The following is a 13,333-nucleotide window of genomic DNA, read 5'->3' on the forward strand; positions in this document are numbered from 1 at the left end:
TTCAATATGCATCATTCAAAGGTACGTCATCAATTTTCAACCAGTTCTAACTTCTTTTGCTATTTTTAATGTATTTAATGATTTTTTGAGCTATAAAACAAAAAGAGCTAAACAAAATAATTTTTGATTAAAACATTCATTTAAAATAACCAAAATATAACAAATTTAGTATAATGATAAAACATGCTAATATTAAACAGCGGGAAAAACAATCACTCAAAATCAATTTTAAAGTAAAGTTATTCACAAAGTATCTATTCACACAAATTTCAAAAAAACCAAATTTAAACTATTCAAATTTGAAAACTACTGACACTGACAGAAAGTTTATAATTTTTGTGACCTAAAGCAAAAAGATCGATTCAAAAACTATGAATATTCTATAAGTTATTCCAAATCTAAAAACAGAATTTGTCATGTTTAGAAAAACAAAACAAGTCAAAAAAAGAAAACAGAACTTTAGTGCTCGTTGGAGCCACCAACCTGGACTAAAGGTGACTTCCCGTGTGAAATTTGCGCCGTCAATAAGGAGACCTTTAGTGTCGGTTGGTGTATGCAACAGGGACTAAAGATCTCATTCGAACCGGGACTAATGTCTATTGAGCTCCGTCCGACGTCCTAGCCGCTTGAACCAGGCCTAATGCTCATATTAGTCCCGATTCGTGACGCGACCGGGAGTATTGCTTCGATCCGGTTAGGACGAAAGCCATGTTTTCTACTCCCTCCGTTCCTAAATACAAGTCTTTTAAGAGATTTCACTAATGACTACATACGAAGCAAAATATGTGAATCTATATTCTAAAGTATGTCTATATACATTCGTATGTAGTCCCCTAGTGAAACATCTAAAAAGACTTATATTTAAGAACGCAGCGAGTAGGAGTGTAGTAATGTAATCATTGGTGCTTGACTCTGGCGCGCGCGTCCGCCGGTGGGTGGACATGCACATGCACATGCAGATGGTGATGAGGAGGTGCAGGTAGCCCGCCCGGCGTGGCGGTGGACGCGGGAGGCCTACTGTCTGCTTCGTTCGTTCGGCCGCCCGGAACACATGCCATGTCGTGTTAGCAGCTGGTTTAGCGCGTTGAAGACGGACGCGTCACGGATTACATTGTGCCAAAGCATGTGAAGCTACCGCAAAAGGACGCGGCAGCTGGCGGACTTTGGCCAAAGCGTCAACGGACGGAAGTAGGCGACGATGCCCTACATACATGAATGTCATATCGATCAGTTCGTTACACTATACTATAAAAATCAGCACCACCAAACGGCATTATTGGTGGAGGAGACAGCACAAAGGTGTGTATATATAGACCGATCATACAATTTGCGGTGCCCAAAAAGGTTACTAGATATATATGCCACCGGCGGAACTTCCGTTCATTATTGGGGTTGGCACGGTCGGGTATAAAGATGTAGCGTATGCATGCATGATACAGCATGCTAGCTGTTCCCTTCTTGGACAAGCAAGCTTACGTACGTGTCCATATATCAAACATGCCGGCTGTGCAGCACCAGTGCATTGCGTATTTGCGTTATACTTATACGGTAGCATAAAGAGTGGCGTGCCTGAAATGCTATGGCGGACATGTTACATGTGGTTCCACACATGCATCGGAATGAACTGTAGAAATCTAAAAAATGACAAACTTTCCTAAAAAATGTCACATGTGGTTCCACACATGTGTTTTCCTACTTTACTGTTTACTTGGGCGCATGCGCATCCAAGAACCCAAACTTTTGCAATGGTGTTGCTCAGTACTATATTCTCATTTTAAACATTGTACAATTGCAAATACTCATATACACACACAAACATTCACTTTGATGAATGCATACATACAAACTCTATCCTTAAACATCTTCTTTCACTAACTAAACATTACAGGAAAGTCAGAAATAAATTCTACCACAAAAGATCTAACCACCTAAGCTCCGCTCAGTTCACGTTCAGTAGTACTATATTCCATTATTCTTTAAACCTTCATGATTGATTTGCTACACAAGTATTTCCTTCATTCCATAGCCGCCGCTCAAACGGATGTATCTTGCATTGAAAAATATGTCGAGATACATCGATTTTAGTGAAAAGTTGTATGGAACGAGGGAGGGGGTAGTACTATTGTTGTATCCGAAAGGCGCAATAAAAATTACATGCTTCTTTTCTGTAGGAAAAATGTACAAACAATCGCCCACACGCTGCCTCAGGGCTGCTTTTTAATTACAAAATTCACAAAGAAGAACAAGAATCATGTACTGTATAAAAAAGGATATCAATCAATGGGTGAATGCCCGGCCGTCTGGATCAGTAGCGGCTGCACTCGGCGGGGAACCCCTGTGGGAACCTGTAGCCATCTGCGCAGTAGTTGTAGCGCATGTAATTTTGCTCCGCCCACTTGACGGTGCCCCACTCGGAGCCGTCGAGCTGCCTGTTCATCCACCCGTCGCTGCCGGCATGGCAAGCGCCGCCGCTGGCGCAGGCGTTGGCGTAGTAGTTTTTGTACAAGACGTTGAAGGGTGCGTTGGACCAGTCGATGGGGACCTTGCCCTTCTCGGTCGCCCAGTAGCTGCCGTCCCACAGCGTGGCGTGCAGCCTCATGGGCTTGGAGCCAGCGTAGGGGATGCCGGCGAAGCGCTTGAAGGACCGGATGAAGAGGTTGTCCACCTTGAAGAGGATGTTCTCCGGGTTCCAGATGATGGTGTAGGTGTGGTAGTCGGCGGCGGGGTCGAACCAGAGGTCGAACTGGTGCTCCTTCTTGCCATCGCCGTTGACCCAGACGTTGGTGTTGAGCACTACCGGATGGCCAGGGCCACTGGAGTTGCCCATGAACTCCATGTCGATCTCGTCGTGCCCGTCTCCATCACCGGAAGAAAGCTGCGATCAATTATATATGAGAGTGGTTTTTCTAGCTATACCCCTTAAGAAAAAACATAACAAAACATTTTTAAAAATCTAAAACTTTGAAGGAATGATTATGAACAAATGTTATCGATGCTTGCAAAGTTTGATGATCGAATAACATTCGAGGAACTCTGTACTCGAAATTAAGATAGCTCATTAACTTACGTAGAAGCAGGATACGGTGCCGGCCGAGTTTCCCGGGATGAGCTTCATCTGGATGCTGAACTCACCGTAGAGGTATTGCTCATCGGAGTTGAAGCCGGCGCCTGAGTGCTGGTCGAGGCTGAGCGTCACCACTTGCTGCCCAGAAACGTCGTATCCCGTCCGGACATTGCCGTCCGTGTTGAACTTGTCATCGAGCCAGGGCTTGACCGAGGCGGCCTGCGAGAGCGCCACCAAGACGACCGCGAGCACGGCCAGAGAACGCAGTGCCATTGTGGCTGCCCCTGGACTAGAGCTGCTTCTTGGAAATGAGCTTACAAAGTGAAGGGCGGTTGGTGTGTGTGGTGCGAAGAAGCACACGAGATGGCGCGGCTTTATACTGATGGTGCCGGGGCAGGCCACACACGTCTTGTGCATGGGGCACATTTTTTATAGGGTGGGCGCGAAGGTCGTTACAATCGTCCGGGCAGCACATGGATACAATCATATAGTACTCACAATCTGCCATAATCTCTCGGTTCGGTTGTTCATACACCAGTTTGCACGTAGATTGGAACCGGATAGATGCTAATCATGCTCAAAATCATGTCACTCAAGTGTGGTTGGTGCAATGATGGACTGTTTGTCGGGAACAACTTTAACGTTTCAATACAACAAAAACATTTTCTCAAAAGAACAAAAAAACACAACAACAACAACAACACAATCGTATAAAACTAGTATGATCGTAAGAAATAACATAAAATTGTGTTGCAACGTAGAGTGTACATTCTGTTGCAGGGGACTTGGCAGAAGCTAAGTTCAATTTGGAAGTTGTGTAAAGGGGAAGTAGACGAGTATAACATATGTTTGTTTTTTGCGAGGCAAGTATAACATATGTTACATGGTCAGTCCGGAGGATCAACTCAAAACTACAAGAGTGCAAGATCAACTCAATACAACAAGCTGTTCAATGAGGTGTCCTAATTTAACTAAGGGGAGCACTTTGGACTATTGTGGGACCCGGAAATTAGGTGCTGGAACCTGTCCATCACTGATTAAACCCATCAGCAAAGCAAAGGTTAAGTGGTGGAATCCACTCGAGTGACACGTAGGCACCCCGACCCTAAAAAAAGGACATGTAGGCACCGCCACTGATAATTGCTCGCTAATCTTGACCATTGATCGTCATATATTATAGTTGCATGATCGTCGGTTAACCACTTCGCCTTGCTCAATGACGTATTTTGCGGGTTAGAAATGGAGTAAAGTTTGCATGCCACTTGTTCAATGAATATATACATTGGAACCTGACAGATGCTTATACTAAACCTCTCGTTAGATGATAATTGTCAAAGTCATGTCGCCCAAGTGCTTTGGTGCAATGATGAATTCTTAGTTCTTAGAGAGGGGGGGGGGGGGGGGGGGGATACTCCAATGTAAAACACTATAAGACTAGTGTGATCTCTTAAGAAATAAAATAAATATTGGTTGCACTAGAGAGTATACATTTTATAGCTGGGGACCAACCATAAAGCAAGTGTACTATGAAATAAAGATGGGAATGGGCCAACAGTACCCATTGGGACATTGGCCTGGCCCAAAAATTCCAGGCGAGTGAGTGTTTTTGGTTAGCTTTGTTCGAAAACTAGGACATCAGAGGTGGTAACTATTGGCCCATCAGGACGAAAGGGTGGACCTGGATTTGTAAGGTTGTTAGCTTTCTGCTTATAGAAATTTTGGAACTATTGACTCAATGTTGCTTGTGTTCTAGAGTTATAAATATGCTAACTAGCAATGTTAATGGTTCATAGTAGAACTTGAAAGCAAAGTTCATATGCTTTCTTTTTATTGAATGAATAAACCCTATATACCTAACTTGATATAAATTCTGGTAGCCAAGTTAGGTTGTTGAAACGATATTGACTGTGAGTGGTCCTTGTTGCCCCAAGGCAGTTGCAATTATTCGGGCAACACATGGATGTTAGGAAAGTTGCATGGGAAACACAAAATTTCCTACGAACACCTAAGATTTATCTATGGAGATGCATATCAACGAGAGGGGAGAGCATGTCTACGTACCCTCATAGACCGTTTAGCGGAAGCATGTATCATGCGGTTGAAGTAGTACGTCACGATACAACCATGATCCAATCCGATGAAGCGCCGAACGGACGTCACCTCCGCGTTCAACACACGTGTGGCTTGATGACGCCTCCTCCTTCTTGATTCGGCTAGTAAGGGAGGAGAAGTAGATGGGATCACGACCAGCATGCCGGTGTGGTGGTGATGGTGGTGGCGCAGTTTCAGCAGGGCTTCGCCAATCATTACTGAAACAAATCTGCGAAGTAAGGGAGTAACAGGAGGGAGAGGGCTGCCGCTGGAGGCGTGGGAATTGTTGTGTGCATCCCTCCTCTCTCCTCTACTATATATAGGAGGCAAGGGGCAGGGTTGGGGCGCAGCCTTGACCCATCCTCCAAGGAGAGCCGGCGGCTAGGGAGGAGTCCTCCCTCCACAAGGAAGGGAGGAGTCCGCCTCCTCCAAGGCACCTTCACACTACTAGGGAACAACCTATAGGTAGAGAGGTATCATAAGCACTGGTTAACAGGATTCACTACTGCTAACTAGTAGTAGCGCGGGGAAAAACTAAGCACTGTTGCTGATTTTTTTAACAGTAGCGCGTGGAGGGAAACCGATGCTACTACTAAGCGGGGCCATACAGTGCCCCTGTGGTGGCCGCAATATATAAGCGCTGCACATATCCCCGTGCTACTGCTAAGACAACTAGTAGTAGCCTGGGTCTACGCCCTGTGTTGCTACTATTGACAGCACGGCCCTAGCTTTCCTGCCCCACTTAGCACCAGTGTTGGTCCTCTAAATGCGTTACTGCTAATTAAGCCTATTACCAATAGCGGTGGTCCCTGTCCCGCGTTGCTGCTAAGCCTGCCTTATCCTCTTCGTCTCCTTTCTCCATGCAATCCCACTCTCTCCGCCCGCAGCTATCAGCCTCGATCCCGCGCCTGACACCGCGGCCCTCCGCACCCGCCGGTGTCGCCCTCCACCGTCGCCCGACGAGGTAGCTCCTCCGTCCACTTCCCTCCCTCCTCCCTCCTGCCTACACTTCCCTACCTTGCTCCTGTTGGGGAACATTGCATGGGAAACAAAAAAAATTATACGAACACCCAAGATCATCTATGGAGATCAACAAGCTACGAGAAGGAGAGTGGATCCACATTCCCTTGTAGATCGCTAAGTAGAAGCGTTAAAGAATGCGGTTGATGTAGTCATACAACTATGGTGATCAACAATATTTTTTATAAGCAATCATACAACTACAATATTTACTTAGTAAAAATAAACCCTATTCCTAACTTCCAAACATCCATAACACTAACCCTAACCCTAACCCCATCATAACCCTAACAGAACCAAACATCCCTAACCCTAGCCTAACCCTAAAACAACCATAATGCAAACATCCAAACAACCCTAATCCTAACCCCATCATACCCCTTATCCTAACATACAAACAAATACAACAATATCATATACATCCCATATTTCATGAAAAACTAGGGTTTTCTCAAATTTGCAACAAAATGACCACAAGATATTTTTGTTTGGATGAGAATGAGGGGAGAGGTGGGGATTACCTTAGGGGAGTGATTGGACAACAAATGCCCTGTCCAAACCTTCAGATTTGGTGATTTGGAGAAGGATTTGAAGAGGGGCCCGTGGCTGGGAGAGGGGGATGGGGGAGGGGAATGAGGAGGGGGTGGGGAGGGGGGCTGGCCCGTGGCTGTATAAGTCAACGTGTGGCGCCTAAGCGTTTGGCGCCACACATTACAATGTGTGACGCCTGAGGCTTAGGCGTCACACTGCCTGGGGGGTGGGCCCTCTCTGCCAGGTGGGCGGGGCGTGTGGCGCCGACGGTTAGGCGTCGCACAGTGTAGTGTGGCGCCTAGGTGTCGGGCATCACACAAAAGGGTCGGACGCGTGAAATCTTTCCCCCGAGGGTTCACTCCGTGAGTTCTTTCCCCCAGGGGTCATTTTTGTCAATTTTGCCTAGCCCGCCCGGCGTAGTACATGCGGTGGACGTGGGGCGGCATACTGGCTACTTCGTTCGTTCGGCCATATTCAATAAACGCGATGATGACGGACGCGAACATAATGCGAAAGCACGTGAAGATACCCCAAAAAGCAGTGATCTCTCCACTCTCGAGCGAAGAGGCTGCCAGACTTTGGCCAAAGCGTCAACGGGTGAGACACTAGTAGAAAAAGGGCCTTTTGTCCCGGTTCGTAAGGGTCTTCTGTCCCGGTTTTGGAACCGGGACTAAAAGGTCGTTACTAATGCCCTCGGCCTTTAGTCCCTGTTCTTACACCAACCGGGACAGATGGGCCTCCACGTGGCCGCTACGGCCAGGCCAGGCAGGGGGGCCTTTAGTCCCTGTTGGTGACACCAACCGGGACCAAAAGGCATCGACGCGTCAGCACCTGGCTGAAGGTGAGTTTTTTTTTGAAAGGGGCTGGTTTAGGGGTTAATTTAGGTTGTTATATATACCAACCAAGGAGCATCCATGAGCAAGCACAAAAAGAAATAATTTTATCTTTCATCAATGAGCATCCATGAGCATGCACAAAATTTCATGAGGCACACCACCATCATACTTAAAAGTGCAGTAGCAGTTCAACACTATCGTACTTAAAAGGTTTACACTATAAAGATTAAAGCTCCATCAGGTTCTTAAGATCTTCACTCCTGCTTCTTCACCTTCTCCTTCATCATCCTGATGCGCTTAGACCGGCGAAGCCCCAGGCCAGGCTGTGGGATGTACTCCTCTACCAGAATTGGCATGGCCCTGTCGCCCAGCTGTGGGATCACCATCGCGAGGCCATCGTCGCTGCTACTTTTGCTGTAGCCAGAGTCGCTGCTACTTTTGCTATAGCCAGAGTCGCTGCTGCCGTAGACATAGCACCTGTCGCAGTACTCGCTGCTCCTGGTCCCATTTCCTTGCCAAATGCAAAAAAGTTTTTTAAAAATGGGTGTGAGACATAGCCTAATGGATAGGAAGAAGAGACAGAGCGTATTGGCATCGTCGTCGTCCTGGTAGCGCCTCCGACACATAGTCGTGTCGAACACCTTCACGACGAACGTGGCGTTGTCGTCGTACCTGAAGACAAGGAAGTACCCGTGCCGCAGGTCGTAGGCACGGACGAACTGCTTCCAGCCACGATCTAGGTACATGCTTCCATCGGTGTCGAACGCCACCTCCACGTCCCACAGCTTGCGAAGCCCATTGTCGGTCTGCCTCAGCTTCATGTTCTGTGCCCGATGACCGTCCAACATCTTCACAAAATTGTCCGGCAGCACCTATCTGCTGGAGGATTTCTCAAGTATAATCGTGAAGAACTCCATCTCTGAAAAGCAGCAGAAGAGACCAATTACTACCCTTTACAACATTGTCAGTACTCGCTGCTCCTGCTCCCATTGCCTTGCCAAATGCAAAAAAGTTTTTTTTAAAATGGGTGTGAGACATAGCCTAATGGAGAGGAAGAAGAGACAGAGCATATTGGCATCGTCCTCGTCCTGGTAGCGCCTCCGACACATAGTCGTGTCGAACACCTTCACAGCGAACGTGGCGTTGTCGTCGTACGTGAAGACAAGGAAGTACCCGTGCCGCAGGTCGTAGGCACGGACGAACTGCTTCCAGCCACGATCTAGGTACATGCTTCCATCGGTGTCGAACACCACCTCCACGTCCCACAGCTTGCGAAGCCCGTTGCCGGCCTGCCTCAACTTCATGTTCTATGGCCTACGGCCGTTCAACATCTTCACAAAATTGTCCGACAGCACCTGCCTGCTGGAGGATTTCTCAAGTATAATCATGAAGAACTCCATCTCTAAAAAGCAGCTGAAGAGACCAATTACTACCCTTTACAACATTGTCATACAACATTTACAGCAACATGATCATCAGTATTAGGTAGGACCTAATTAAATACCCTCTTTAAGGTAAAATAGCATAAAAAAATATAGACCCTCACTCGAGGTCGGAGGGGGGTCAGTGACGGGGACGACGACGTGGATGATGGAGGGGGCTTCTAGATTTCTGCATAGTGCTCTCCAATTTTAGCATTCAAAGTAGGAGTACTTTTCCAATTTAAGCATTCAATAAGCAAAACCAGATCGTAAAATAAAGTAGTATTCAAATTAGCATGCATTCAATTATAAGCAAAACTACATCATCTCTTGTCATACATATAACATCACTAATACAACTAGAACCGTAGCGCCCGACGGGTATCATCGCGGGCGGTGGACACCCAAAGATAAGGAACCATCACAGGATCATAGCTCCAGTGAGATCCCTGAAGAACCTGCCAGGTATTGTCGAACCTGCCCTCCAATGCAACCATGTAGCGACGGACGTGCTCGTCCTCCTCGCTGACACGGTGACGTACCACCTCCGCGGTGTCCGGAAGCCTCGGCACCGTCACTGGCCCACGCGACCGCCACCAAACAAGGATCGGGTCAACAACGGGCTGCCTCCTCACCAACCTACGTCCCCCGGAAGGTAGCACCTCCCAATACCAGCCCGACGGAGCCCAGTCCCGAACATGGCCCTGATCAAGCAGGCCTCCACCGCCGAGTCGACGAGGACGAGGACGTGGGATAGGCATCGTCGACGTCGATGCGGGAACTACTTCTATATATAGTTAAATAAAGTAGTTTTATTAATTAAATCAACTAGTTCAACTACTAAGCACTTACTATAAATAAATAAAGTAGTACTTACTAAAAACAAACTACTTCTATATATAGTAAAATAAAGTAGTTTATTAAATCAACTAGCTAGTTCAACTATATATGAAGCACTTACTATAAATAAAATAAAGTAGTACTTACTAAAAATAAACTAGTTTAACTATAGTTCTATTATTTTTCTAACTAATTATATTTAACACTATCTCTTCTTATTTTTTTCCTTTTTCCTCTATTCTAAATATGAACATATTCATAAATGACTTTGATCATGCACAATTTTCCTATACATACATAATATGGACATATACATAATTGACAAAGAAAATATTATGAACAAAAAAATCATTAAAATTCTATGAACAAAATTACAACAGAAAAATTTTATTAAAATTCTATGAACAAAATGACAACAGAAAAAAATCATAAAAATTCTATGAACAGAAAAAAATCATAAAAATTTGACATATTCGATTTTTACATATATATGAACATACAAACATGCATATTCAACAATAATATCACCAAAAAGATCTTTTAACAGAAAAAAATCTAACACAATATAAACAAATTAATTACACAATATGAAAAAAAATCTAACAGAAAAATCTATGAACTACACATCTATCAAAAAAATCTATGAACTACAAAAAAATCTAAAAAAAATCTAACAAAATCTAACTCAATTAATTACACATCTAAATTAACTACTACTAACATCAAATTAAATTAGCAAAATTTTTGCTCACGGCGACGGTGTCGGGGACGGCGACGACGACGACGAGGTGCGGCGCGGGGCGGGGCGGCGCGGCGACGGTCGACGGTGAGGTGCGGCGCGGGCCGGGGCGGGGCGGCGACGGGCAGGGCCCGGCGGCGTCACGGGGCACGGGGCGCGGGGCGGGGGGCGACGACGGCGTCGGGGCGGCGCGGGACGGCGCGGGGCGACGACGGCGACGGCGAGGCGGAGACGGACGGGCAGCCTGGCGGCGTCAGGCGGCGGGGAAGAACGAAATGAACCAAATTTTCGCGAGTGCTGCTTATATAGGCACAGCATTGGTCCCGGTTCATGGCACCAACCGGGACCAATGCACCCCTCCAACCTGGACCAAAGGCCTTTTTTCAGTAGCCCAAAGGGCGGGAAACAAGGACCTTTGGTCCCTGTTGGTGCCACAAACCGGGACAAAAGATGGGCATTGGTCCCGGTTGGTGGCACCAACCGGGACCAAAGCGCGTGTGCTGGCGCGGTGCGGTGCTATGTTTAGTCCCACCTCGCTAGCCGAGAGGGGCTCGGCGAGGTTTATAAGCCCTGCCAAACCAACCACTTCGAGCTCGTCTCCACTGCAGGCTTACGGGCCTAAAAGCACTCTCTATGCTTGTGGGCCTATTGGGCCTACTGCGGACCTGCATACTGGCCCTATTAATGGGTTTCTAGTCGTATGCAGGCCGTTGTGGCTTTGTAGGTGGCACTTTTTTTTTCCTATTTTTTGCTTTCTTTTTTGTTTCTAATTACTTATTTATTTTCTTTTACGATAATTCTTTTTGCTATTAAAGTTTGTAACAAAATTCTAATTACTTATTTATTTTCTTTTATGATAATTCTTTTTGCTTTTAATGTTTTGAACAAAATTCTAATTACTTATTTATTTTCTTTTATGATAATTCTTTTTGCTATTAAAGTTTGTAACAAAATTCTATATAATTTTAGTTTCAATAATACTAGAGGTTTATAAAAGCTTTTTAGTTGATTCCTTTAGTACCAGTTCTAAGGCTGTTACAAAGGCATTTTATTTGGTACAAGTTTTAAGGCTGGGCCCCACGAGCACCTTTTAGTACCGGTTCGTGGCATGAACCGGTAAAATAGTTTTTTAGTTGTTTCTTTCTGCAGCTGTTTTTTAGTTCCACCTCGCCAAGCGAGAGGCACTCGCGGCGGTTTATAAGCCCTGAGTGTAGAAACGATGAAGGGAGAAGCGCACTGCTCACCTGCACGTTGGCCTGAAGCTAAGCAACGTGCAGGTGAGCATTGCGCCTCTCTTTTATTTTGGCATGGTATCATCATTTCATCCACATAGCATATGCAAGAAAGTTGAGAGGGTTACGGCAAAAACTGGATGAACTTCGTGTACAAAACGGACAATCTCTTTCGAAGTATCAGCATTTCATACGGAAACGTGTTACAACGTGCATTTCAAATGAACTACAAAAAGGTTGAAAGTTGGCATGGTATCATCATAATAGTTGTGGAGAAAGTGTTAACTTTTTCTTCGCTTGTGTCCTTTCCTTATTGCGCCGTAACCATGGATAATCTTCATCATTTATCAGGATGCTTGGGTCTGCCTTGACTTTGAAGGGAGGAATTTCATGAAACTTTTCATAATCTTCGGACATGTCTGTCTTGCCCTCCACTCCCACGATGTCCCTTTTTACTGAAAGAACTATGTGGCGTTTTGGCTCATCGTATGATGTATTCGCTTCCTTATTCTTTCTTTTTCTCGGTTTGGTAGACATGTCCTTCACATAGATAACCTGTGCCACATCATTGGCTAGGACGAACGGTTCGTCAGTGTACCCAAGATTGTTCAGATCCACTCTTGTCATTCCGTACTGCGGGTCTACCTGTACCCCGCCTCCTGACAGATTGACCCATTTGCACTTAAACAAAGGGACCTTAAAATCTACTCCGTAGTCAAGTTCCCATATGTCCACTATGTAACCATAATATGTGTCCTTTCCCCTCTCGATGGTTGCATCAAAGCGAACACCGCTGTTTTGGTTGGTGCTCTTTTGATCTTGGGCGATCGTGTAAAATGTATTTCCATTTATCTCGTATCCTTTCCAAATCGTAACAGTCGAAGATGGTCCCCTGGACAACGAGTACAGCTTATCACAAACAGTGTTTTCATCTTTGAGACGTGTTTCCAACCAACTGCTGAAAGTCCTGATGTGTTCACATGTAATCGAGTCATCGCACTGCTCCGGGTGTTTGGAGCGTAGACTGTTCTTGTGTTCATCGACATAAGGTGTCACCAAGGTAGAGTTCTGTAGAACTGTGCAGTGTGCTTGAGACCAAGAATATCCGTCCCTGCATATTATTGTCTCCCCTCCAAGCGTGTCTTTTCCAGTCAGTCTCCCCTCATACCGCGATTTAGGGAGACCTATCTTCTTAAGGTCAGGAATGAAGTCAACACAAAACCCAATGACATCCTCTGTTTGATGGCCCATGGAGATGCTTCCTTCTGGCCTAGCGCGGTTACAGACATATTTCTTTAGGACTCCCATGAACCTCTCAAAGGGGTACATATTGTGTAGAAATACGGGGCCCAGAATGACAATCTCGTCAACTAGATGAACTAGGACATGCGTCATGATATTGAAGAAGGATGGTGGGAACACCAGCTCGAAACTGACAAGACATTGCACCACATCACTCCTTAGCCTTGGTATGATTTCTGGATCGATCACCTTCTGAGAGATTGCATTGAGGAATGCACATAGCTTCACAATGGCTAATCGGGCGTTTTCCGGTAGAA

General features: G+C 45.7%; 1 protein-coding gene across 1 annotated transcript; it reads right to left on the reverse strand.

Moving 5' to 3' along the window:
- Window positions 1-1,994: 1,994 nt before the first annotated feature.
- Window positions 1,995-3,427, reverse strand: LOC123439428 (xyloglucan endotransglycosylase/hydrolase protein 8-like). Its single transcript, XM_045116141.1, has 2 exons — window positions 3,068-3,427; window positions 1,995-2,875 (listed from the first exon to the last, which is right to left on the reverse strand). The coding sequence occupies exons 1-2, from the start codon at window positions 3,335-3,337 to the stop codon at window positions 2,306-2,308; spliced, it is 840 nt and encodes a 279-aa protein (XP_044972076.1). The 5' UTR covers window positions 3,338-3,427; the 3' UTR covers window positions 1,995-2,305.
- Window positions 3,428-13,333: the final 9,906 nt, after the last annotated feature.

This window comes from Hordeum vulgare, chromosome 3H (genome assembly GCF_904849725.1).
Source record: "Hordeum vulgare subsp. vulgare chromosome 3H, MorexV3_pseudomolecules_assembly, whole genome shotgun sequence".
NCBI classification, from domain to species: domain Eukaryota; kingdom Viridiplantae; phylum Streptophyta; class Magnoliopsida; order Poales; family Poaceae; genus Hordeum; species Hordeum vulgare.

Bases quoted from the DNA above. Each gene is read 5' to 3' on its own strand.
- LOC123439428 (XM_045116141.1), bottom strand. From the start codon at position 3,337: ATGGCACTGCGTTCTCTGGCCGTGCTCGCGGTCGTCTTGGTGGCGCTC. The intron at 2,876-3,067 runs GTAAGTTAATGA...AATTGATCGCAG, and splicing joins GCACCGTATCCTGCTTCTAC to CTTTCTTCCGGTGATGGAGA.